The sequence below is a fragment of the Caenorhabditis remanei genome, chromosome I (genome assembly GCF_010183535.1).
Source record: "Caenorhabditis remanei strain PX506 chromosome I, whole genome shotgun sequence".
Taxonomy (NCBI): Eukaryota; Metazoa; Nematoda; class Chromadorea; order Rhabditida; family Rhabditidae; genus Caenorhabditis; species Caenorhabditis remanei.
Genome location: NC_071328.1, coordinates 10,439,032 through 10,465,487, shown reverse-complemented (window position 1 = coordinate 10,465,487; position 26,456 = coordinate 10,439,032). Strand labels below are relative to the sequence as shown.

Here is a 26,456-nt window from a genome sequence, read left to right as displayed (position 1 = left end):
GATCCAATTTGTGGTTATGTGGAAGAACAGATCATTACAACGAGGAAGAAGAGACGAAACGAAGGGATTGAACGGCACGATTAGGGCGATGGATTCCAGATGGCTAGAAGTAGATTGTAATGCAAAACTGCGTTATTTGCAGATATTTTTGTTGTGTAACATTGGGAAAATGATGGAAAATCGGTTCGATACGGTTTCAATTTCTTCTCAAAAGCTGGTGAACCTATTCAGACTGGATTAATTGAAATCTTGCTGTAATAATGTGCCCAAGAATTATTTCACTCGAAACCAACATGCTATCGGAGCAGTGAATAAATGAATGTGTTTTGAGCACTTTTGAAACTTTGAACATCACAAATTGGGAGGATCCGAATGAGTTGAATGCCATAGAATGGGGATACACTGATCTGTTTCAAAATATTTCGAAATTCTTCCCCTATTTTACAACACAAAGTGAGTCAGACACCATTGGTCCGTTCGTTTCTCGGATCATCATCGTTTCGTTTCGCCACCCACTATTTTCTTTTTCAAAACACCACGTCATCATCGATCTTCCTTCCATTTCTCTCCCCCGCAACAACTTTTTCATACTATTTCCTCTCGGAGAAACCAGACGTCCAAGAGCAATTGGCTCCCGGGAGCTTCCCGAAAGTGGGCGGAGCTTGAGCATCTGATAAAAGAAAGGATAGAAGAGAGCAGAAGCTCATTGTCTTTATTTCCAAGACACTCAGTTTCACACACTCCAAATCACCATGGCCAACCGCACCACTGCCGGAGGAATCGGATTCGCTGTCCGTCAAAAGGTAACAATTATTCAGAATCCTTATCTCATAATTGCTTCCTTTTTTCAGCAAGAATCCAAATTCATCAAGGAGGAAGCTGCTCTTCTTCTCGAATGGATCAAGAAGGTTTCCGGAGAGAACATCTCCACTTCTGGAGAACGTGACAACTTCCACAATCTCCTTAAGGACGGAACCCTCCTTTGCAAGTATGTTTTTTCTTCTTTTTCTTTCTTAAAAACTCAATTTTATTCTCGATTTTCAGACTTGCCAATGGACTTGAAGCCGGATCAGTGAAAAAGGTTCAGAAGCCAATCTCAACCTTCGCTTGTATGGAGAACATCAACGCCTTCGTCGAGTTCGCCAAGAAGCAAGGAGTTCCAAATGAGGAGACGTTCCAATCTGTTGAACTCACCGAAGGACGTGATCTCTTCTCTGTTTGTATTACTCTTCTCTCCCTCGGAAGAATCGTAAGTTTCTTTTCAAAACTCCAGTTTCATCTAACAAACTTTTTCATTTTTCAGCTCCAAAAGGCCGGAAAGAGCCATCCATTCTAGATTGCCAGTTTCTCCAACAATTCCAAATTTCCAATCATCTGATTCTTCAATGGCCAAGCCCCCGCTTTCTTTCTTTTCTCTGTCCACAAAATACCTTCTCATGTCCTAATAATATGATTTTTGTCTCTTCCTTGTTGTACAAAACAAAAAATAAAAAGTGGCCACTGATCCAGAATCTTCTTCTTCTTCTTCTTCTTCTTCTCCGTCTTCAGAATGTTTGTTAGTTGTTTGGTCAACAAAGTTCGGATGTGCTCCCATCGTCTCTTCGTCTTCAGAGACGACACGCAGCTGTTCCAGAGCGTTGTAACTTTTCTCTCAATCTCTCGAAAAGTGACACTCTCTAATATTTCGGAGGTTTCTCAAAAACATTAATGGATTACTGGGGGCGAATGGCACAGCAATTCTCTCTTTCTTTCTCTCGGAGCAGCGAGAATATATCTAGGTAGAGATCAGAAAGAGAGGGTGTTGCAAAAGATGATGGAATCGGCAAGTCATCAATTAGCAGATGGTTGAATTGGTAGAAGAAGGGATACTGTAGATGGGCGGCGAGTTGTTGATCAAATATTGCCAGAATGCAAAAATAGAAAACACTCTTTCTGACTTTTGCAGCTACAAAATTTCGAAATTTTTGACAACAACAAAACAAGAATTCTCAATTTTCGCAAATTTCTAGTTATGTCAAGTTAAATTCTTGTTGTTCAATTCGTCCATTAATCTGTGTTTATTTTGGGAATAAAATAGATTTTCACTCGTTCATTTTATTCTAGAAATTGCCAACATGAATACGATCTTTCCATTCATATTTCGCATTTCCATCGATTTTTGAAAAGAAGACTTGTTTCCTAAAAACACCGTTAGGAACTGCAGAACTATAGCCTTTTTTGGACTTATATCGAAACCTTTTGACGAATATGAGGATATTTTAACAAAAAAAAAACACTAAAACATGAGTTTCAATAGAGTATCGATCTTAATTCTCCTTTGTAAAATCCCACTGAGTGATCAAGATCTCTGTTTCATATCGAGTGATCACTACATCAAACTCCAACATTCATAATCTTTATTCTCTTCATTTTTCTTGAGTTTACCCCCGCCGCGTAGGAGGAAATCCTGGGTCAAATGGGTCGAATGATAGAGTGTCAATGAGTGTATCACATGATATCTTGGAAAAAAAAATCAAGGAACAACAACGGAGAGTTGAGGATCATTCGATAGTGAGAGCTTTTTAAATGGAGAAATATAGTAAAAAGAGGTTTTTAGCAGACTTGTCAAAAATCAAGCAGGGCTGAATATTCTCGGCCCTTTCAAAAATGGGTACCTATTTTTCACAAAATTTTTCAAATTAAAAAATTTTTTTGAGTAAATAAAAATGTTTAAATGTCCTTACATATTAAACTTTTTATTGAATTCTGAAAATTCTGAACTTTCAGGTGAAAAATACATTTTCCAAAAAATCCAAAAAATTTCAAAAAAAATGCAAAGTTTTCATAATATTTTCAAAGCATGTTCCTAAACGGGCCGAGCGAGCCGAGAATATTTTTGATATTGGCACGGCCCGGTCCGTGACAAGTCTGGTTTTCAGATTTTGAAAAAAAAACGACAAAACCAGTTGTGAAACTGTTTTGAAATCTTCTATTTTTCTCATAATAACCTGTGACTCATAAGAGATTCAAGTAAAAAAGAAGGAGACTTGTCGGCAATCATTCCTTCAAATACTGAATAAACATGTAGATATTATCCAGTCATATTTCCTTTCTTTGCTGGTCACCGCCTCCTTTTTTTGTAGGGAGATTACTGTCGGTGTTTTCTTTTCAATGGCCGACTGGGATGTATTGGATCAGGATGGTGACAGGAGGCAGACTTATTCAAATTGTTCTTTTTGAGTGTCTCCATTTTTCTTTTCATTATGAAATTGGGATTGCAAATCATCTTAATCTTTTTTAAATCCCCAATTGCAGTTTCGGATTTGTATTATTTTGAAACAAACGATATACAAATCAAAATGTTAACTTGTCGTTCTGGATACTATTTTTGGAATTGAATTTTATCTAATATGTTTAGGTAATGTAGTACAAGTAGATTATGAACTTCCATTTGAAACCGAATTGCGAATTTTTCTTTTTCCGGCCAATTCATCCAAAATATTTACATTTTATTCCTGTTTTAGTTAAAAATCCTTCCAACACTCAACTGTTTTCATTCTTTCTAAAGAACATTATTTATTAACGCATGAATTGAGTGAATCCATAAGACTGACTTGTCTCTCCACAAACCTTTTTTCTTCGGAGACAGTATAATAAATCCTCCGAAATATCGTCTCCACATTTACATTTTCTTTTGTTCTCTTCTCCTCTCCCTTTCTGTTTTTCCATTAGCATTCACACACCCTTTTTCACTTTTCATTTTGATTTTCCATTTCGAAAAAGTAGTTTTGTATGTAATATTATTTCGAAAGTGAACACATAGAAATATGAGAAAATGCAGAAGCGGTGCGAGCAGTCCACTGTCCGATCGTCCTCTCCGTCGTCTTCTTCCTCGTCTTCTTCTTTTTCTTCTTCTTCTCCATCTTCTTTTTCCTCTCCTCTCCCTTTTCTCACTCTCATTTTTCCTCCCGTTTTCCAGCCCCATTTCCTCCCGATAATTGTTCTCTCACTGTGTGTGTTGTGTTGGGTTGTCCGGTTTGTTTGCCACCTCCTCTCGTCCTTTTCGATCTATATTTTCTATTTTTCAGGTAGTTAGAAAGAGTGATAATAACATTGTTCCACTCATATTTTCAAATGTTTCGTCATAAAAATCTTACTGGCGAATTGTAAAAATGGATTGAGGAACACTTGCTTTATGACCTCTTCCTCGTTGTAAACTCACAATCTCTTCTTTTTCGTTCTGGAGTAATTCTGACACATCAAAGAAAATGTTACAAGATTAAGAAGGCTATAAAAGATTACCAGACAAACAACTGAATTCTTTCTGTTGCTCACGTTCACATTTTCCATTTTTTGACGTAAGATGGCAATAGATCACATGAATACGGTGAACAATTACAACCACCAATTTCTAAATTCATTTTGAGACCGCCCCGTTTTTCTTATCAAGAGAATGAAATAGAGGATGATTTCATAATGATTGTGAAAGAAACATTGATTTATTGACATTGTTTCAGTGACTTTCTTTCTCTGATTATTACTCAATGCAGTTGTTATTATTACTGTTGTTTCCTTTCTTTCAAACATAAGAACAATTTCAAAAATCTGTTTGGTTTTCACCAGAAAAAAGTTCATTTAATTCACACTTCTTCAGTCATCTCGCTGTTCTCACCATTCTCTTCACCTTTCCTTTTTATTCAAATTCTGCAGAGCATGACCACGATCTGTCATCGCTCATTATAATGCATTATGCTCTCTTTCTCTCAGAAACACACAGATGCATACCCTTCAATTTTCACTCCAGCAAGCAACCTCATCATTTTTTCTGTTAGATACATTGGTGCAAACATACTCAAGTGAATAATTAAGGATGTGACAGAATCATATCTTTCTTGTTTCACAGAACCTTCACCACCTGCCGATTTTCCCATAAAATAAGTGAACCTAATTGATATAATAACTGGTGTGCCTGAGGAGTTCGAAGATTCCCTAGTTTTATTGATTATCAGAGAATTCTTATTTTCAAATGTGTATTCAGAGGACACGGTAGGGCTAGAAGTTCCGGTTTGTCGACTTTTGAATGTTACTTAAGACATAAATTCCCATGCGTATCTTCCCAAAAATCTCGATCCTTGTGTGGGTCACCTGTCAATATCGAGAGCACTCCACTAATGGTTGGGAAGATACGTAAAACGTAAGATGGTGTGTAGAAGGAGGGGTCATTCCCCCCACCTTCCTTCATTTACCTGTCTCTCTGTCTCTCTCTCTCTCTCTTTATCTTCTTCTCTTCTTTGTCTTTCATATTCTAGTGGCTCTCTTGCGTAATTTCTCGGTTGACCTTCCTCCCCTCTCTTATGTTTTCTCTCTTCTTTCTCGGCCACTGTTCATATTTTCTCCCGTAAATATTCCGGTTCGTTACGTTTTTGCCTCCTATTTTATGTTTCCGCTGACTATTCACTTTTCCCTCTCGTACAGCACCGTCTTGTCTTGATTTCCAATTCGATACAAATTTTATTTTCATTTCAGAAATCCTTTATCCAAAGGAGAACAATGAATCACCGAATGCCTGTCGGTCCATTCACGAGACAATATCCTCAAGAGAATCAATACTATGGCGGCATGAACCAAAGAGAACGTAACTATTCATATGACATGCGTCGTCAAAATGAGCAAATGAATAGACAGCTGAGATGGGAACAACCAAATCCACAACCATTCTTCCAAAAGAATCAACCACCATCATGGGCTGATGTTCAAGGACCAACTGGATCAGGAGTCAATCCACGTCATCAACATCATCAATCTCCAACTAAATTCGATTTTCCACAAGCAGAATCATGGGGAGAAGTTCAAACTGAACAGGATGGAAATGACGACATCTTCAGCACCATGACTCATTGGATACCACCAAGCCAATGGAAGAAAGCCAATGGTCAACGACAGATTCAGAATCAGAATCAGATTCAATCGCCGATTTTCCATTCACCACCAGCACCAGCACCACAAACTCCCGTTCAAAAGGATGACGTCTTCGAGAACATGTGTGAATGGAAGGTTCCATCTGCTTCTCAAATGTCAATTGATCTCATGACTCCATCGTTCCCAGTCTATTCGAATCGTGCTCATTCTCTTGAATCTCCAACAACATCAATGGAATCATCGGAGGAAAAGAACAGCTGGAAGACTCTTGAAGCTATTCTCAATCCAAAATCAAGCCGTTCTCCATCGGTCTCTGAATCGGAATTCTCGACACAAATTGATCAAATTGGATACTGGAACACCTCAAACTTGCCACAATTCTAAAACAATCTTCATCACCCGATCTCCTTCATCACTCGGTTAATATCATTCAAACGGCTTTTTTCGACTTTTTCTTCTCGTCTCAATCCACCTCGAAACCTTCGATAGTCATTCATTTTCATTACGGATTGTCTCAATTTCAGGTGATATGAAATGCTTTTTCTTCTTTTTTTACTCTATTTATTCTCCCAGTTAGTTGAGTAATTTAGAGTTACGCTCGGTTATTTCGTCTAGACGTTTTTTACCCCCAAAATTCTTGCATTATGTAGAATTGATTATTGCTTGGTTCAGTGAGAAAGTCTCTTTTCAAATATTTCTGTCAGATAACTTTGATCGAAATATGACAAGTAAACTGAATCTTCAGAATCCAATCAGTCATCTTTCATCAAGAATTTTCTCCCAAGATCCCCCATTTATGACAATTTTCCCTTTCTACTACCCGTTGCCTTCTCTCAATTTTTAACCTTCTCATTTATCGAACATGTATTTTTGAAAACGGTTTTCCATGTCTTCTTATCGTGATTAACACCCCCAAATCTCCGAATATTTAGGTTATAAACCTAATGGCTTCGTGCAATAATTTCACCCATCCAAATCTCTGTTTTCTTTCTTTTCTCTCTCGCCCTGTTACGTTGTCATTCGCCCGATCTTTTGCCTCGTTTAGACGTTTCTCTTCTCTCACAGATTCTAATAATAACTGTATTACGGTTTATCTTCATAATCTATTCCAATTATTTTTACGGTCTCTGACTCGCCACCGCCCATCTTTTTCTCTGTCTCATCTAACGCTGTACTGTGATTTCCGATGTGTTTCTAACTTCTGGTCTTTGTCTAAAAATGCCTTTAATAAAATAATTTCTCGAAAAAAAACTCGAATGGTATAACAACTTTCAAAAAGGATATGCCTTTTAAGTTTCTTAAAAAAGCTTACAAATATTCAGATAAAAGAATTACAGAAAAGTTCGAAAGTGAGTTCCGAGAACGGCACAATTGCCAAATGGTGATACTTCATAGCAATCCAAAAATGTTGAAAAATCGAAAATTGGCAAACGAAACGCCCCGGAGAATAGATCAAGTCTTTGAAGTTTTCCGAAGATTGAAAAATAAAACGTTCGACGTGAACTAAACTTTCCGATATCTCACTTTAATAACCTTTATCGAAGGGTCAACTGAATGTTTCGTTAAATCAAATTGAAGTGAATAGAATAAATTATTCTCGATCTTAGGACAACTCGAATCGCCAGTTCTCCCTCTCTCCAAGTAATTACGATGCCTTCGTGAGTTCTCGTGAAAATAACTCAAAAATCTCCCTCATTTTCTTCCAGACAGAAGAAATCGAATCCAACGGAAGTGCACATTCCAACAAGCCGTGATCTTGTTCAACGCACTCTCGTATTCCGCAACACGACCGGCAAGGATTTCATTCTGAAATTGGTTGCCTCGAACGAAGCGGTCTCGTTCCCAACGAACGTCTTCCGTTTCCCTCCTGCATCGCATCGAGTCATCCAATTTCGTGTCAATTCGTCGAAGATTTCCCAATGGGACAAGACCAAATTGACTATCAAAGGATTCGTTCTCCCGGTTTACGCCAAGAATTTGAAACAATTCATTGAGCAAAAGGCGACTGCTGGAACCACTTGTCAGGAAGCATTCTCTCTTTCTGTCAAGTTCACCGACCAGTTCTCGGCTCCTCAGACTGTCATCAACTTGCCTGGAACTGCCACGTGTATCGAATCAACTGATCATCCAGTTGATGTGGAGGAATTGGATACATCCACTGCAATCAACATCGAGAAGGGTTTGTTGGATCTTTCGGTGTCTCCAGATCATTGAATTGTATCAATATTTCCAGATGTGACCACTGCTGCTCCGATCGGCTCAATGATGGGATTCGTTGAGGAGTACAAACGTGGACAAAAGAACAAGGGATGCTGGTTGACCAACTACGTTTGCGGTGGGCCGGCCGCCGAAAAACTTCCGGAGAAACAATCGATGAGATCTCGTCGTTCGAGTCGTTCGTCGAAGAGTGGTGCCTCTGCAAAGAGTTGTCGTAATCAGGCACGTAAGAAGAATAAGGATGTCAATGTGTGCCTTGAAGCAACTCCATGTGGAGGATCCACTATTCAGGCCTAGGCCTTTCAATCTCACAATGTTCTCTCCAAAGATTTTTCCGAATAAAAATGAATTATTGAGTGCTCTTCTGTTCTTATTTTGTTTCAGAGATTTGCTTGAAATTAGGATTTGTCAATAGTGCTAGAACAAATATATTAATTTGTCGTCGAAATTAATATATTTGAAAACTCAATTGGTTGGGATATTCAAATCTTAAAGGAAACGTTGCTAAAAACTGAAAATGAAAGAAGAAACTGTTTCATTAGTTTATTCATAATTCAATCTTCCCATTTGATTTCTTCGGAATCTTTCATAAGCATCAAGTTCTCTCAACAATCTTTCCTTTGCTCTTTCCTCATCTTCTTTCGTAAAATTGCGTTGACGGCGGAACAGAAGAATGTGCTTTTCTGGATTATGGATCATATAATGTTCCCATCCGAGAGACTGAAACTTGACTAATTCACTTTAATCAAAGCATTCAATTTCACCTGTGTGACTCCGAGACGTCTCCATTCGCCTTCTGTCAGTAATTTATCTCTGGGAATTTGTTTTGCGAGATCATGAGGAAGAATGACGTGACGATATTCATACTGATCATCTTCGTATCGAGGAGAATAGTAGATATCGTCCATTTTTGTGTTATTTCGAGGAAACGACGAACGCGAGTAGAAATCAGAAAATGACTGTTTGTCGGGGGAAAATGGAGCAAAATGTTTGCGGTTTGGGAGACTGAAAGTTCACGTACAAGTTTCGTTTTTATTATATTTATGCCGCGCTTTGTCTCATTTTGGTACTCAAAGTAATAGTCCTGCATTTTCTGTTTACAAAGATTGATTTTGAAGGTTTTATGGAATCACACAAATAAGAAATCTTACAAAAGTTATCAACTAATTTCTTTCAAATTTCCATCAAAATGCACACAAATACAGTTTGACGGAGCACTTCGAACCCGTTGGTTGTATGCGAAAACACGGAATGAATAGCTGTTTCTCGCGAAATTTCTTAACGAAACATGCGTTTTTTCAATATTTGTAGAAGCGATTTGCCAGTTTTCAGATGATAATCCGTCTGAAAATATCGGTCGAATGAGATGCTAACAGTCAAGAAGTATCATACCAAGTGCACGATATTCGATATAATATTTCAATCCGGTCTCAGCTTTCCATTTCAATCGTACTTCATGATCTCCAGTTACTTTCACTGTGAATTCTGTTGGAGGTTCTGAAAATTATTTAGTTTTTTTATGAAGAAGATGAAAAATTCATTTCTTAATCACCTGGAACTGCAATAACACTTAGAAAAGCTACAGTTGAAGTGACTCCAAATGAGTTTTTAGCTATCACGGAGTATGCTCCAGAATCACATTTTTGAACTTTTTTGATGAGAAGACGACTGTTTAGTTGATTCGTCTGAAAGAATTCCCATTTTCTTTATCTTTTTTTCTAGAAATTACCTGTATTCTTGCTCTTTTCGAATCAACTGCTGGTCCATGCCAAACTACATTAAAGTCAGTATCTGAAAATAATGTTATTTTTTTTCTACTTATAATATCTTACGAGATGATATAACCGGAGACATTTCCACATCATCCCCTTCAACAACTTCTAAATCTTTCATTTCTTCTACTACAACTGGTCTTTCACAAGTCGATAATTCTAATAAAACATCGAAGTTCTCGGCAGACGCTGTTGTAACGTCGAAAGCACTCGGCCCATATTCTACTTCAGTTTCATCAACTCTTCGTTGCCATTCACGACGATATCTGAATTGAGAAGTTAGGGATAGATTCAGATGACAGAAGAAGTATTACTGTATTTGTTCAGCAAAATTGTTGCCAGGGATTTCAGACATTGTCAGGAAATAGTTCGGACATTTTCCGATAGTTCCATCTGCTTTTTTGACACTTGCGTACCCGTTTTTCACTTCTAAAACTTGCACCTGAAATAATTATTTCTTGTTTTCTTCCAGACTTTAGGATCCCGGGAATTAGAATTCCTGAACTGTTGAAACGGTCTTGTTATTTCATGAACTTTGTCTAGTACCCAACTTCGTAAATAATGCTCAAAAAATCGGGCTGATCTCAATTCCGCCAACCAATTCTATCTAGAAGTCAATCTTCTAATCACCTTTTCATCAGTGTCCAAATTCACTTGATCATCTGTAACTTTGTTGAATTTTCCAGTTGCAGCTGCTTCTAGCTGAAAACATTCTCTTATCTCTCTGTTGTTTTGTTTAGTTTCTTTTTAGGCACCGCATCCCACAGCACCCGTCTCTTTTCTCTTTTCTACAATGTTCAATTCCCACTTCAAGCAGAAGAAATTTATTCAAAATACACGAAAACATACTGTCTGTATTGTGATTGTAAACGAAAAAAGAAACAGAAATTCAAAAAAAAAGAAGGGTTTAAAAAGAGAAATGAGTGGGTTGTTTGAATGAATGAACAGAAAAATATTATGGACAGTGTCAAGAGAATCGAAGAAATGCGCGTGCGAGAGGGAAGAGAGAGAGAGAGAAATTTAAAGAGTGTAGCTCAAAGAATTCCAGATATAATTTGCATATACATCACTGGGCTCTGGGAGAGAAAGGGAAAATGGGTCCGGATTGAAGAGAGGAGACGTGAAAAAGTGGCGAGAGGTGAAGAGAAAACGGGGGAAAATTATACATAGGGACCTAGATTAGACGAGGAGAATTTGTGTTGAGTACCCGTTCAAAAGATAGACATTTCGAAAAAAGGAGAGAAAAAAGGAGATGAAGAATTAGATTTGTTAGAAAATATGAGAGAAAAGGAACAGAAATCTAATGCAAAAACCTGCAGAAAAGCTCAAAAACGAGAGAAGAATGGAAAGGAAACTTCCACAAAAAGGACTTCACAAGAAAAACAGAAAAACGGATGAAATGAAATGAAAAGAAACGGCAGAATCGATGAGGTTAATGAACAAAATTATTAGTGATTAGTAGGAAAATACACGACTCATTTCGAATTTCCAACCGGTGGGGGAGATGTTGGTGACTTGGCCGGTTTCTTTCCAAATGAGAATAATGATTTTGATTTGCTCTCTTTCTTTGGAGATTCTGTTGATTTTTTGGATGTTGAAGAAGAGGGTTTAGCAGTTGATGTAGATGCTTTTTTGTCACTTCCAGATGTAGATGCTTTTTTGTCATTTCCTCCTCTGAAATTTTGAATGATCACTCAGAGAATACTGTATTTAACAGGAAATTAATAAAGAAATGAATGATGCTATGCGAAAGTTTACATGAAAAACCTACTCACAAGCTCATGTTGCCCATTCCTCCAGACATATCGTCATTTCCTCCCATAAATCGTTTCGGATCCACAAGAGCAGCAAGTAGTCGTTTCTGTTGATCCAATTGCTCACTGATTTTCTTATTCCATTCATCTTTTTCTTCTTGAGTTTGAGCATTCGCAATGAAACTCGTCGGTTGAGTTGGATCAGAGCTCTTGATCACGAATCGAAGTGGGTCATCAGCAACATGTGGCTCGAAGACCATTTTGTTCACCTAAAGAATATTCAGATTTTGATCATATCTTTCAATTGACTCACCATAATTTGATTCTTGAAAATATAAGTTGGATTTCCGAAATCCTTTTTCGGCGGAATATGATCAGCGAAAATTGCCGATTGTTCGAACAAAAATATTCTTCGATCTTTCGGTTTTTGCGTATTTCCAGCCACAGATTCACAGATTTGAAGTGTTCCCTGATGAATCAGATTTCCCTGAGCGTTGAGATTTCCATCGAAATTTTGGAGGCGACCGACTTGCATCATGTCATCGCAAGCTTTCGGGACGACGTGCATCACCTAGAAACGATAATTTATGGGAATGAAATTTCTGTCTCGAGAGAAAACTGTCTAGATTTCGTGTCGCCTGGTTACATGTCTAGTAGACGAGTATACACTTGAAAATTCCAAATGACTAGGCATATATATCTACAGTAGTCCACTTCAATAGTATACGTAATCTCTATGCTTAAAAATAGCTCACCTGCAATGCTCTCTTGAGAACATCCGGTCTATCCTTGGCGCGTTCAGTGAACTTCAGAATATCTTTCAGCAACAATTGATACTTCATAATTCTTTGAACTGGCTTTATCAACAAATCACATAATGCTACTTTGTGTCCTAATTTTGCTTTTGTATCAGCGAAGAATCCCTCGAAATCGTCTTGAGCCAAAAGATAATCAGATTTCGGTTTGTTCTGACAGTAAGTCACGTATAAATTCCGTAACCGTCTGTCATATTTGACAAATGCCGCTCCAGCCGCTTCATAATTATTCTGACATTTCTCAATTTCTTTGAGGAAACAAGTCTTGTGGAAGTCGAGAATTTGAGAGATGTTCGCGAAAATGATCTTGTCTTTTCCGACTAGATCAGCTGGTAAATCCATTTTTTCCAGATTTCCGATATATCCTTCAACAACTGACGTCAAATCTTTCACATAATCTTGCTCGGTCTCAACCAATTCCATCAGCACATACGATCTCTTGAATCTTGCGGTCTCTTCTGGAGTCTTCTCCGCCTTTTCAGGTACTTCTGGCTCAGCAACATCAGATGCTGCCACTGATTCCTCGTTCATATCTTTCTCTTCCATACTGTTGTTGATTGTGATATTTTCCATTGGAGGCGGCAGACAATCCTCGACTTTTTCCTCTTCTGACACGACTACAGGCACGACAGTTGGTGATGATGAAGGTGTTGCTCTGTGAGTTGGTGTCGATGCAGATGGAGTTGAGTTGGAATTTCCAGCAGTCGATGATTCTCCAGATGACAGAACACCGATTGGCTCGGCTGTCTGAAAACAGGATGTTTCAATTTTAAAAATTATAGAAAAACATAAATGACATCAGATGAGAAGAAGAAGAAGAAGAAGAACTTACATGTCCGTTGGCAGTGACTGGAGATGATGTAGATGTGGACTGCCTGGTTGCCGGGCTGTTGTTGTTTGACGACGAGGCTCGCTCTTTGCTCGAGTTAGCGAAGATTCGTCTGTAAATTAAAAAAATTAAAATGAGCCCGAGAAAAAAGAAAAAAGTTCATGAATGGGGGAAAACAAGTTTAAAATAGAGTTATTGGGGTGGTAGGTTCTCGATTTGAAGGATGAGAGGGGACAAAGTAAGAAAAAAAGAAGAAGAAAAAAGAAGCAAGAGGACGGAATAAGGAGGAGCAAATTGGAATGAGCCCTTCTTTTCCATCTTCTTCTTCGTCTTCTTTTTTCTTCTTCTTATTCTTCTGTGGATGGTTCCAAATGCTCATCCGCCCCACGCGTTTTTCGAAAACATCAGCCAGCTTTTTCTTCTTCTTTCAAATTTCTTTTTACCCAATAAAAGTTGTGAGTAAGTATGAAAGAGAGAAAGAAATAATGTAAATGAGATGATAAAAATATGCAAATGTTCGGTTTCTATCGGGAAGAGGAGTGTTGGAAACTCCAAAAGAAGTGGGTCGGATTGCAAAAAAGGGAATGATACGGCTACAAATAGAAACGAAGTTCTGTTCTGATTTGAAACGTTTCCGGTTCTAAACATACAATTATGAAACTAGTGATTTAAATGAGCAACTAGGAGTGAGACAGACATTATAATTATAAAGGGGAAATGAATGTGTTCTCAAGAAATTGGAACTACATTAATAACGAATTCAGGATCTTGAGAAGAAACAAATTAGGACTACTTATTTCAAGCCAATTACTTCTTTTTCTTCTTCTTCTTCGACATTTCTCATAATTGGAGAACGAGAGAAAGAAAAAAGATCAAGGAGGTTGGATGCACAAGACAACAAAAAATGAAAATAGGAAAAGGAAGAAGATGGCGTCGACGACAACGAATAAGAAGCGACGAAGAGAGAAACACGATACTACGAATTAGGAATGCAAAAAAAGCAGCATCGAAAAGAGAAGTGAAGCGCGACGACGAAGAAACAGGAGAGAAGGATCGATGCGGAGAAGCGCGCGGTGAGCCTGAAGCTGAAGGCAACAGGAGCACAAATACACATGCACACTCACACAAACAGATATTAGAGCGGCGGCAGCCGCTTCACCCCCGAAGACGGCGACAACGATGAAACGAGAAGAACGGAGCGGGAAAAAAAGGGGGATACGACAAAGTGATGAGAAGGTGGGGGAATGAAGAAAAAGGGGCCACTGAGCAAAGCCCTTCAGATAAATATACATATATGGTAGCCGCCCCGATTCCCTTCTTCTCTTTTTTTTCTTCTTTTTCGTCTTCTGGGCTTCTCTTTTTTCTTCCGCATCATTCACAACCACTCCAGTCAGTCCAGCACATTGAAAAAAGAGAGAGAGAGAGGGAGGAAGCTGCCGCAGGGCAACAAAACTTTGCAAGACGAAATAGAAGAGAAGTGAAGAGAAACAGGAGCATGGATGTAGGTCGCCGAGCTTCTCATCTCTCTCTCTCTTTTCTAGGTTGGGCGCCCGTCCCCAACAAAAACAATCATGTAGACTAAAATTGATTCGACTTCATTCTCTCTCTTTTTTTTGAAAATGAGTTTTATAGAAGCATGAAAAAGATTGATTAGAATTACAGAAATAATTTCTAGTTTTATGAGAAAAAAGAACAGAGAAGTTTAATGACGCAGAAGAAAAGTGAGAAACAAGAAAGGTCATGAGGTAGAATTACGTGGCGGAAAAGTGGAATTTCTAAAGAAGTGATCATTGGAATCTAGAGGTTTCCGGTAGTGCTCAAAGAAATATAGAACAGAAAAAATATATATTGGAGTGACACGGTTTTTACAAGTTTTGCTCTACCGAAATTCTTTCATCATCTCTATGTTTCTTGCCTCTCACACTACTTTTTGAATTTCGATTGAGGGCACTTGTAAATACGGCATCTTTGTATGAGAATACCGTATTCTAGTGTATAGTAAAGAATAAAAGTCTCAAAACGAGTTGAAACACTTTCATCAAAATTCTAGAATATTTTTCATAAGACACGAAAAAAATTGAATTAATCTAGATCTTCATTCCTACTTTTCCAAAAATAACTTTGAAGAAAGGAACTGAGTTCAAACTGAATTCGTCATTTCAATTTATACGCCGCCTCGTTTTTTCTCTCTTTTTTAACTTCTACATCTTCTACTCGACTTTTTCTTATTTTAGTGACGCTTCGAATGCAAAAGGGTCCCTTCTTCTTTTTTTCTTCCTCTTCAAACCAATTTCACCTCTTGGAGTTTACTTGAAAATGTGAGCAAAAAACGAAAAGCGCAAAGAAGAGAAAAAGATATAGAGAAGGAAAGAGTGAGTGAATAAATATTTCATGGTCCATCATTTATGCCATTTTGAGATCGACGTAGTAGTGGTGGTCGTCGTGACTTTTTCATGCAAAAAGGTCAAACCTACAACTTGTAAACGGAAAATCATGAAGAGATGGAATGGAAAAGAAATAAACCACTCTTTGGTATACCTTGGTCTACCAGAGCTGTAGTTGGCTACATGAATTACAAGATATAGCTCTAATTTTTGAATGAGAAAACGAAAGATGAGCTTTTTTTTAAGATCGGATAATTATTAGTATGGCTCTGTTTCTACTGTATCCGAGCTAAGAAAAATAAAAATGTTACACGAGATTTTTTGACCGAGAGCGTATTTAAAGAGTATTTAGATTTGAATATTTGTGGTATGTGGTTTTTCTGAAGTTGTTACTTTTGATGATGATACATGAGAAAACGGGACATTGCGAAGACTGAAGTACATCTAGATGGGCTCAAAGACGCAGGACCGGATCAGGATCGGCGGATTAAAAATGATCTCTTCGAACGTATCGAATAGACTAATGTGTTGTTATGAAGACACTAGAAACGGGGAGAAAAAAGGGAAGAAACGAAGAAGAAAACTAGGAAGACATTTGTCGGGGGTCTTCAGTTTTACGACTCTTCTGGGGGGACGGCTCAGAAGAAGGGGTGTGCTCTTCCAAAGAGAGCTCCACTTCATTAAATGCTTCCGACGACAAAAAAATGAAAAAAGGAAGAGAGAGAGAAAGAGAAAGCGAGAGGGACGGCATCACCGTCGCCACGAAAAATAGTGAAGAGGGTCCCGTTTTTCAAGTTGCTCGAAACTCCTCCTTCTTCTCGCGTACAAAGAAGAAGAAGAAGAAAGAAGAAGAAGACGAAGATGGAGAAAAAGTGACGAAGAAGAAGGAGGAAAAAGAAGAAGCCTCTAATGCTTCGGGAATCCTCAGAAAAAACATTGCCGATAGATGGGAAAAAGAGGGCAAATTGGGGCTCGGAACACGCAACGGAAGCCGTCAGTACGTGTACTTTTCACACATGACGAAGATGTCGCCGGAACATATTAAACATGAGAATACGACATGAAAATTACACTCGTGACGTTCAGCTTTGTGACACAATAAGACTATTATTCAGTTGGGTGATCGGGGGACAATGAGAAGAGTATAAGAAGGAATTGTATGGTTCGAAGTTTGAGGGTATTCTGAACTCGATCTGGATTCATCTGCATACAAGAAGCAGATTACTTGAAAACTGACGCTTAAAAGATTCAGAATTTTTTATCTAAACTTTTTTCTTACCAAAATGAGTCGAGCTACCTCAAATCAACAAAAGAAAAAGTTTTTATGATTAGAATAAAAGAGAAAAATCTCTATAACTCAGACTATTTGGCATTTCTCAAAATTAGAAGACATCAACGTTCATGGCCATTTCAAAGTCCTATAAGTGAATTTTCCAAAACCATTCTAGAATTGAGATCATAAAATGATGAATCTTTACACAGGAAACAGTGTGAGTCACGATCAAGATTCTTCAGAAAAATTCTGTAGAAAAGATTCCGCAAAGAAGTTTATGAGTGTACTGCATCTTGTTCAGAATCCCCGACTTCACAGTCAATACTGTTTTTCCTTATCTGATGTGGAATGTTTACAAAATGTTTCGATTCCGTAATTGAAATGACGGTTAGTTTGTCTAGATCAAATTAGATAATCAATAAAGACACCCACGAGAACTTCGGATGTTTTGTTGACAGTTAAATGACGTTGCGTAGTTTTAAAAGTAGCCAAATAACCCACCTGAACTCTTGCTTACACCGTGGCATCAGATTAGCGCACGGCATTTTGAACTGTTCCGTTTTCGAAAAAATAAATAAGTATCAATAAATAGTTGCAATTTTGTTTGGCTTCAGCTGTGAAGAGAGAAGAAAGAAGAAAGGAGATTGGTAGAACAGTAGCGGGTTGAACAAAAAACCGTGCCACCACTGATGACGATTACAATATGAATTGAAAGAGAGATAGAGAGACGCAGACGTCGTGAAATTCTTGTTCTTCTTTTCTTTATTTTTTCTGTAGGTGACAGTGGTTGAAATGGCTGCCGATTTGAGAAGAAGGCGGGGTAACAAGACGATAAAAACCCACAATGTTCTTCTTTTTTCTTCTTTTCTTCAACTTTTTGGTGAGTATGAAGAAGTAAATGAGTAGAAAAAGAAGATGAAGAAGAAAAAGTGCGTGGGCACAGATTAATTCGCTTCTTCTTTTCTTCAGTAGTCTCCAGAATATGTCGGTCTTCCAATTCTTCTCTTCCGGAGTGAAATGATGTTGTAGATGAAGATGATGAGGGGAAGAAAACTCTTTTCCTTCTTTTTCAAATTTCAACGACGAATTGAATTTGGAATGAACAAAAACCACTGGATGTTTTGATGTTTGGCAAAGAGTGAAGAAGGAGTGACTCTCTAACACAAATGTTTATAATACAGAGGGGAAATAGAGAAGAGACCCAAAAATGGATGTATGGAAGAGAGAGAAATAAGAGGAAGAGAGGGAGCCTTCGACGAAAAACATCGGGGCGGTTGATTCGATTGTGTCAGTGTGCATTCAGGATGGAAAAAGCTCGAAAGAAGGAAGAGAGAGACTGTGTCATAATTCAATTGAGTACCATTTCAGAGTAGAGAAAAAAACTGAAAGAGAGAGGAGAAACGAACGGAAAAGTGAACTCACAACAGACAAAAAAGAGAGGAAAAGGAAGGAAAAAAAGATAATTGCACCATACTTTTTTCTTCTTTTCTCCAGGAACCCGACCACGGAGTTCTGAATTCTCAAATTGACTTCCTTCCCTCTTTTCAGAAGTCAAAGATTCTGTATTTCCTTCCGATCTCTAGATGTCTGAAAGTTCTTCTTTCTCTTTTCAAAAGAACTACGGTATTTCCTTTTTTCTTGTCTTTCGAATTCTTTTCATAATTGTGTTACTGCAGCTGTCGACTCTCGTCGAAAAGAGGATTCTCTCTTGCAAAATGAAAAAAGAAGCAGAAATGAGTCATCCAAAAAAGGCGGAGAAACAAGAAAAATGGAGACGAAACCAATTGCAATTCTGGTTGATGACATCTTTTTTTGGGATTAACCGAAACGAATTTCGAGGAGAATTTTGAGTTGATGAGAGTAAATAAAAGTAAGAAATTGGACTGGTTAGAAAGAAGAAAAATACAAACCTGAGGAAATCGCAAAGCATTTTTAATGCAGTATATGAGTCACTTGATAAGAAAAAATAATTATGTCAAAACTAGGAAAATCGAACATTTTAAATGGAAAAAGTTAGGGAAGAAATGAGAAAAAGAAGAAGAAGAAAGAAGAGAAAACGAAGAGGAGGTATAAGCCGATAAAGTCGGAAGATCTATTTGTGGTCAAAAGTTATTCGGAAGGCGGTGAAGGAGTTGGTAAGAAAACATTTCTAGGTTGTTTCTACTTAAATTCCTTTAGAAATTCTTATAAAAATATACTTCACATTGACCCGTAGTTCAATATTCTTCCAGAAAACAAATGAAAACAAATAGAAATTGTTCATCTAATATAATAATAATAAATTGAAATATAAGTCTCAGAGACGGGTTGACCTATTGAAATTTGATATCTTTACTTGGAGAATTCTCGATGGCGATGAATGACCATCTAATCTCTTTTTCAGTGAAAATTTCAAAATTCTGGATTCTGTATGAGTTGAAATGTGGAAAATCCAGAAGAAGAAAAAGTTGTTGGCGAAACGTTGATTTAACATAAAAGTGACTGCTTCTCCAAAAAGAGAAAAGTTGGAATCGAATAACGAAGAAAACGACAATGGAGAAGAAGAAAAACCCGAAGATGTAGAAAACCGAATTGTCGTTTTTTCGCTTTTTCTTCTTCTTTTTTTGCTCTATAATTTATCTTCGGACGGTCGAAAAAGAAAAAGAAACTCTGAGACGGGAATTAAATATTTCGAAAAAAAACCAAAAAGGAGGCGAAGAAAAGAACAAAATAATGGAAAGTGTGAGATGGAAACTGGCCCTTTTACCCCATTTCAAGTGCCACTTTCTTTTCAATTCGTGGATCAAAAAGAGGAGAAAAACGAAGAAGAAAAAAGAAAAGTTTAGAAAAAAAGAGAAAAGAAAACGACTCACCGCAACGATTTCCTTTTCGAAACTGCGGATCCAGAGGCATTTGTGTCGTCGGGACGGTCGGGGACACTTCCAGATTCAGCTGAAAATAAAACATTATTAGAAAACATTTATTTCTGAAATATATTTTCTGATTTCTGATGTATCTTTTTCGATTTGAATTCTTCAGCCAACGGTCACAATTTTCAATATTTTTCTACCATTATTATTTGCAGATCCTCCTAAGGAAGTCTTCGCTGGTGTTACAATTGCCACGTCATGATCATGACTGTGTCGACTGGTCGATGATGAGAACCAACGACGTTTTATAGCAAACGACCATCGTTCTTTCTTCGATGATTTAGTAGGCGTCGTTCCACCGCCTTCTGAATCCGTACTGCCCTCCACAGTTTGAGACCGACGCATCATTCGGCTGAATTTTAAAATCAAGCATTGCAAAGAAGAATAAAAGGATGCAAAAAATGTTTAGGAATCAAGATTTGTGTGTATGTTGAAACTTGGCGGCATTCTTTGACCTCATAGAACGATTTTCGGAAATGAGTTGAAGTGGTAAGCAGAGAAAAAAGAGATAGGAAAGGGAGAAAAGTTATCAATAGTCCAAGGGAACTGTCGAAATGAACGGATGCGTTTTTATGGAAATTTTTAGAATTACCTCGTTTTTTCGAAGAGTCTTGACTACAGTAACCTAGATTACTGTTCACTGTCAAAAAAGTTCCAAAAATCATTTCGAGACCAATTCGACGTCTCTTTTTTTCCGAAAGCCACGTGATATTGGCCACAGTCTGGACAGAGTAAACAATGAGGAGAATATATTGTATCTGATTGAAAAAAATGAAAAAAAGAGAAGAAGAAATTGCTCAATTCGACGTCTTCTCCTCGTCTTCCAATAAAAAATGAAGATTTTACGATGGAGCTAAATGTGACGTCGTCAAGGAGAATAAAAAGGAGAAGAAGAAAGAATTCTAAGGAAAATGGAAGGAAATTGGAAAAAAGGAGAAAAAGAAAAAGCGAGCAAAGACGAAATTGGAAATGAAAATCGAATAGAAAGTGCTCCGGAAATGAGATGTCTCTATTATTTCTTTCATTTTTGTGTTGCTCTTTTGATTGGAGAAATACGACTGAAAGTACTGAGAAATGCTGAAAATAGAAGGGAATTCTAGTGAAACTGAATTTAATGAGACTATAAAAATCTCTCTAAACCCTTCGACAGAAAAAAATAATCGGTTAGGGAAAAGTAAGAGGAGTGTGCGCGCTCGCGAGAGCACCCGGGCGCCCAGTGAGATTTGATGAGCACATACATACACAAACTCTCTACTTTCTCTCATTTCTGCTCAATGTATATAATAAATATATACATAACCGCAACCAAAAAATCACTGAGAGATATTTGAGAAATAAAGAAAAAGAAAAGAATCGGGTACCACAAGAGACACGTGTGAATCGGAGGAGACAGAAGGAGCTGCTCCCCGATATTTGTCATTTCGGAGAGAAAGAGAGTCGATCGAAATGAAAAGAGTTTATAAATCAGAGAGAGTTTAGAGAAAGAGAGAGAAGAGCTTGTGAGTGTTTGAACCATCTGAACAGAACGCCACAATTCAATGAATTATTCATTTCTGTCTTGTCTATATCAACGAGAAATCGAGAGAATGAAAACAGAGAAAATAATTTGAATCTCACAATAAGCAGTCAGAAAAACAAGAGAAGGAGGAGAGATGGGAATATATTTCAATTAAATGAGATGAGCTTTCGAATTCCGAACACGACAACGACGACGATGGTTCTTTTATTGCAGATTCAGATGAAAACACAGCGCAATAAAAACACGAAAAACCTTGTATTTTGTGTTCAATGATAATAATAAAGAGAAAGAAGACGTTCGTCCAATTGTCGATTCAGTGTAATAATTGAAAAATCAAAAGATGAACATCAAAAATATATATTGACACAATGATTGTCGAATAGTGAATCCTTTGTCAGAAGGCCAGAAAGACGAGAAATTACTTTTTTCTGGAAGGAGAAAAGAATTCAACAAAACACTATAAAGATTTCGATTATAGAACCCTGATGTTCAATAATATTTTTTGGTTTCCGACGGATAATGACTCTGACAGTATCATAGAAAAAGGAAAACTGAAAATGTTGTAAATTCAAAATATTCTAAGTTCTTTTTCAGGAAGACTTAAAGAAAAAAACATTTTTACCAGAACTTTGATCGAAATGAACTGTTTGAGAGTTCTCTCCGTTCGAAAAAAGCCGAATGAAAATAAATAAAAACTCAGTTAAATTTCCAGTAATATCTCTGTCTCTTTTCGTATCTCAATTGAACTGAAAACTCCAAAAAATTACTCGAGTTCCATTCAAATAAATAAAAGTTATCTGCGTCTATTAATATCTCAAACTATTTCTAAATTTTCATCTCTTTTATCACTTTTTCGGTGAAGAGTCTGAGCAAATAAAGTGTTCTCATAGGGGTTTTTTACCGTTACTTTTTGATAAATATCACAAAGAAATAGAAGTTTGATACGAAGATTTAGTGAGTTGAAGCATGAACTAATGGCTATAAAAAGAAAAGGGAAGGGACCGGAATTACACGTTTCCGGTGGAAACATTAAGGTAGAATAAAGTGGAAAAAGAAAAGAAGAAGACTTTGTTTTTGAGGAATTCACAGAAGAAAATAAAAAGAAGACGTGGGAAAATTATGAAAAATATATACCCTAAGGCTCGACTTTCCCAGAGTGATTTCGGGAGAGCAGACAGAAAACTCGAATTTTCTGCGAAGCGAATTATCAATAAACAAAACAAATGGAGTCTGAATCATTGGAACATTCAGAATCGATTCGATTATTGAATGAATGTGTGCATTTCTTCCTAGTTATTCAGAAACTACTTGATATTCGTGTGAACGGCCACAATATGGATTCACGAAAAAGAGAGTGTAATGCATATAATGCTGAAAAAGAAAAGATGATCCATAAAGCAGGCCAGATGTGTCTCCTCAAACTTTTATGAGATGGCCTCCGAGAGGAGTGTATTTGAACTTTAAACGTTGGGGAAGATTAAATTGATGTTTTACTTAAGAAATTCATATACACATCATACAAGACAACCAGTTTGTACAACAAAAACCCACAAAATATAGGGAATCATAGAAACAGAAAAATAACATAATATGGGAAAGAGATCAACGTGATTTATGAAAACAGGTAAGATATATGAACAGGGGAATATAAAATAGATAAAACAACCGAGAAAATCTTCGAATTCTTGAAATCTGGTGTCATTTGCTTCTTCGGGAGGAAAAGAAAGTGGATCAGCCTCTAATATTGGAAGCAGAATGTGAAGCAGAAGCAGAGGAATTGTTTGTCTTCTTCTCTTCTGCAACAGCCTCACGTATCCTCCCAATTGAAAGACAACAAAAAATCAAGAAAATGAAGGGGAGACGGCAAGAAGAGCAAAAATGAGAGTGCCCCTTTGCTCATTAGGCTACGGGCTTGTGGACTCAAAAGAAAAATTCGTCGGCACACAATCAATAAATTAGGAATGAAAAATTATGACTGACAAGTTGTTAATAGAAGAAAAATCAGTATTATAACAAAAGAAAAAAGGATGGAAAGTGATGAGAAAATTGAGAAGTAGAAAAAGAAGTAGGAGAAGAAGAAGATGGTGTAGAAAGCATGCATATACTCGAATCACTGACACAACAACCACACGCACTCCTTACTCGCTTTCTGAATTATTCAAAACTCTGACCGTTGGCTTACACAATCGAAGAAACTTGTAAGTAGTCATTTTGACTTTCTCACTGTTGAACTAACTCTGAACGAAAAAAAAAGGAAAAACTAACGTGGGACAATTATAGACACAGGCACGAGGCCGTGTTTCGAGGGCTGATCACATAGCACTACTTGAATATATTCAGCACAGTCCGTGGCCTGATCTTCCACAATCTGAAAATTAAACTGAAATTTGAAAAACAGGAAGCATTTTGATAGAACTAATCACTACATAATTTACTTGAGAAATAAGATAGCCTCTATTCTAAGCTTTCAAATATTAGAAACCCCTTCAAAGAAATCTGAAATTCATACTTCGACTCGATCTCCCTTGCGAACTGTTAGATGCCCTTCCGCATTTCCATCAAAATCAGACGTCACGATCCACACTTCCGAAGATTGCTGCAAGAACAAACATTTTTTAACAGACTATTGTCCCTTGGGGTCATCAACCGCCACTCAAATCTCTCAAAATCAGTGACAGATTTTGGTGAGAAAAGTGTCATGTGGAACATATTCTCTCTTTTTCATACTCTGCACACACACACACACACACAAACACTGGCCGAAATGAGTTCCCAGTGTTGGCCCGGCTTGCTTTAAAATATTAATGAATTCGCTTTAGATGTAAAAACACATGAATTTGCGCAGAGAATGTCACCTTTGAGTTTTTTTTCAATGTCTCACCGCTGAATCATCGAATTCGACGCCGTCAAAAGTCAGTTTATCGGGTTTAGTTCCACTTCGAAAAGAGCTTGTCAACCGATTCCGCGCTCGAGTATAAAGACTACCCGTTCTCGATCTGATTGATCGCCACGATTTTGAATAAGTTAGCATTCTGTAGTGAGAGCTTAATAATACGAATGGAAAGATGAAAAAGAAGAGCAACGAGTGGGATTCAAAATGGCAAACAAAGAATGTAGTAGCTCCGAAGAAATAGAAGCAACTGCCGAGTAATTACATTTCGAAGGAGAAAAAGAAGAACACGAGAAAGATGCGGATCAGATGGCTTCGAATTGCTGACTAGAGCATGAACAGAAAAAATTAATTCATTATTCACCATGGTTCATTTTAACAAGTTTTGTTCAAATGTTCCATGAATTTGGAATAAAACATGAGAGAAATTTCAAGAAGAGAAAACGCCCGAGGATATTATTCTGAAATGTGTTTTCTCAAAGTGTCAACTAGAAATTCAATTTCAGTTTCTCAGTTTTATTCGAGAAAAACTATTATTATACGAAAAAAAAAAATTTTCAGAAGTTCTGCGTGGGGTGAAATCAATTCGACCTTCTGAATCTCACTAGAAAAAACTAGTTCGTTAGTCTCATAGCTCACCGCTCAGCATCAGATCTAATTTTCACGCTCCACCTGTCCAAAAAGCCAAACGCAAAAAGCAGGAGACGAAAGAAGGGATAGGTTGACTAGCTAGACAAAAATACTAGGAATTGGAAAGGAATTATGGAGACGAGAAGGAAAAGGTCTATTCAATAAAAAGATATCGACGCCAATTATATTGTCGACTCCCTAGAGTACTTCATTTTATATTCATGAAGAAAACACTGCATTTCATCATATCTAGATTCCGAGACGGCATATTCAAACTGTGTTAGATGAAAAGGGAAACTATATCAATTGTTTAAATGAAATCAAGTGAAACAGCATCAAACGCAAAAAAAACTGACATCCGATCTAACGCGATATGAACCACTGAAATGAACCACAAGAGGTGAAAAGAGATGAAAGGGAAAAAGAGGCAGCGGGGGCGCGACACAAAAAAAAACGATGAAATGGATACATGTACTAGGGTAAATATCAAGTGGATCTGATCCAAGCGACACAAAACACTGGCGGTGGCCACCGTGGAGTATATGGGGCGGAGTCTCGACATAACCGAATTTGATGTTTTCTTTCAAATAACATCATTTGAGATAATAGGAAAAGCAAATGACGATGAAGAAGAGAATGGGTGGGACGAAATAAGAGAAGAGCACTGAACCAATTAGTCGATGTCGCCAGTAGAAGAACCAACAAGAAACGAAAAGAAGAAAATCCTTTCAAGAGACATGAAAACTACTGACCGAGTTAATGTACTGAGAAAAAAGGATTAGAATTCCGATTGAAAACAATGATGATAGATGGCAGCAGTAAGAAGATAGAATGAATTCAGAAGAAAGGGACATGAAAAGGAGGTGACGATTTAGTATAATGTGAGTGTCGACAACAATAATAAGGTTTTGTTTCGCCTTCTTTTGTTCGTCTTAGTTGATAATCTGAGCCAATTAAAACGAGTCCGACGCTGAGCACAGCCAATGCGACAAGTGGGCGGAGTTGGGACGACATCTTGGACTAAACAAATATCAAACATCCAACCATCGCCAAGAATTTGAGACTCGTTTGTTGGATTACTCACATTTCCAACAACATCGACACGGAAACGATGTTAAGACAGGGAAGAAAAAAGTCAGTAAGGGGGGAGAGCCTGAATTCGAAGAGATGAAAACGAAGAAAATGAGGATTAGAAGTTGAGAACCACAGAAGAAAGGATAGCTCATCATGATCGGAAAGACCAGTGTGATGAATAGAATAGGGCAGTCACGCGGAACAACACATCAACTCGATGGGACATACTTAAAATAGAAAAATTCTAACTAATCCATCGTTTTTTGAAGAAAAATATGAAAACTACGTTGTCCCCAGCGTGGCAAAATGTGAGGAAACCGAAGAGACACAAATAGGAGCTCTGTTTTTGAGAAACGAAAAGACGTTCAGTTGCAAGGGTGTGTGTGTGTGTGTGGATGTGTTATTATTAATTCATTTCCCTTTTACTACCACCACACAGATTATTTTGGAAAATGTTATTCAAATTTTTTGAGTAGTATGAGACAACTATGA

The 26,456-nt window shown here is 37.5% G+C and overlaps 5 protein-coding genes across 5 annotated transcripts in view; 3 read left to right on the top strand and 2 right to left on the bottom strand.

Moving 5' to 3' along the window:
• Positions 1–752: 752 nt before the first annotated feature.
• Positions 753–1,336, top strand: GCK72_002251 (uncharacterized protein; the record flags this gene model as incomplete). The annotated part of the gene is made up of 4 exons (XM_003104826.1): positions 753–803; positions 852–988; positions 1,045–1,249; positions 1,304–1,336. 4 exons carry the CDS (start codon positions 753–755, stop codon positions 1,334–1,336), a joined length of 426 nt encoding a protein of 141 aa, XP_003104874.1.
• Positions 1,337–5,529: 4,193 nt separating this feature from the next.
• GCK72_002250 (uncharacterized protein) lies at positions 5,530–6,282 on the top strand (the record flags this gene model as incomplete). The annotated part of the gene is made up of 1 exon (XM_003104738.2): positions 5,530–6,282. The coding sequence occupies one exon, from the start codon at positions 5,530–5,532 to the stop codon at positions 6,280–6,282; it is 753 nt and encodes a 250-aa protein (XP_003104786.1).
• A 1,266-nt stretch (positions 6,283–7,548) lies between these two features.
• GCK72_002249 (uncharacterized protein) lies at positions 7,549–8,412 on the top strand (the record flags this gene model as incomplete). Its single annotated transcript, XM_003104673.2, has 3 exons — positions 7,549–7,556; positions 7,605–8,077; positions 8,132–8,412. 3 exons carry the CDS (start codon positions 7,549–7,551, stop codon positions 8,410–8,412), a joined length of 762 nt encoding a protein of 253 aa, XP_003104721.1.
• Positions 8,413–8,658: 246 nt separating this feature from the next.
• Positions 8,659–9,023, bottom strand: GCK72_002248 (uncharacterized protein; the record flags this gene model as incomplete). Its single annotated transcript, XM_003104753.2, has 2 exons — positions 8,659–8,835; positions 8,880–9,023. 2 exons carry the CDS (start codon positions 9,021–9,023, stop codon positions 8,659–8,661), a joined length of 321 nt encoding a protein of 106 aa, XP_003104801.2.
• A 461-nt stretch (positions 9,024–9,484) lies between these two features.
• The window catches only part of GCK72_002247 (uncharacterized protein), a gene marked incomplete at both ends in the record, with an annotated part of 28,836 nt that continues 11,864 nt past the window's right edge, over positions 9,485–26,456 (bottom strand). Inside the window, 16 exons of the mRNA XM_053723331.1 lie at positions 9,485–9,612; positions 9,668–9,800; positions 9,845–9,888; positions 9,948–10,153; positions 10,202–10,329; positions 10,518–10,589; positions 11,381–11,561; positions 11,663–11,910; positions 11,955–12,212; positions 12,397–13,203; positions 13,289–13,397; positions 19,795–19,873; positions 19,992–20,203; positions 20,486–20,573; positions 23,636–23,738; positions 23,880–23,966. Of these exons, the coding sequence (XP_053591976.1) occupies positions 9,485–9,612; positions 9,668–9,800; positions 9,845–9,888; positions 9,948–10,153; positions 10,202–10,329; positions 10,518–10,589; positions 11,381–11,561; positions 11,663–11,910; positions 11,955–12,212; positions 12,397–13,203; positions 13,289–13,397; positions 19,795–19,873; positions 19,992–20,203; positions 20,486–20,573; positions 23,636–23,738; positions 23,880–23,966 (2,883 nt within the window). The remainder of the gene's footprint in view (positions 9,613–9,667; positions 9,801–9,844; positions 9,889–9,947; positions 10,154–10,201; positions 10,330–10,517; positions 10,590–11,380; positions 11,562–11,662; positions 11,911–11,954; positions 12,213–12,396; positions 13,204–13,288; positions 13,398–19,794; positions 19,874–19,991; positions 20,204–20,485; positions 20,574–23,635; positions 23,739–23,879; positions 23,967–26,456) is intronic.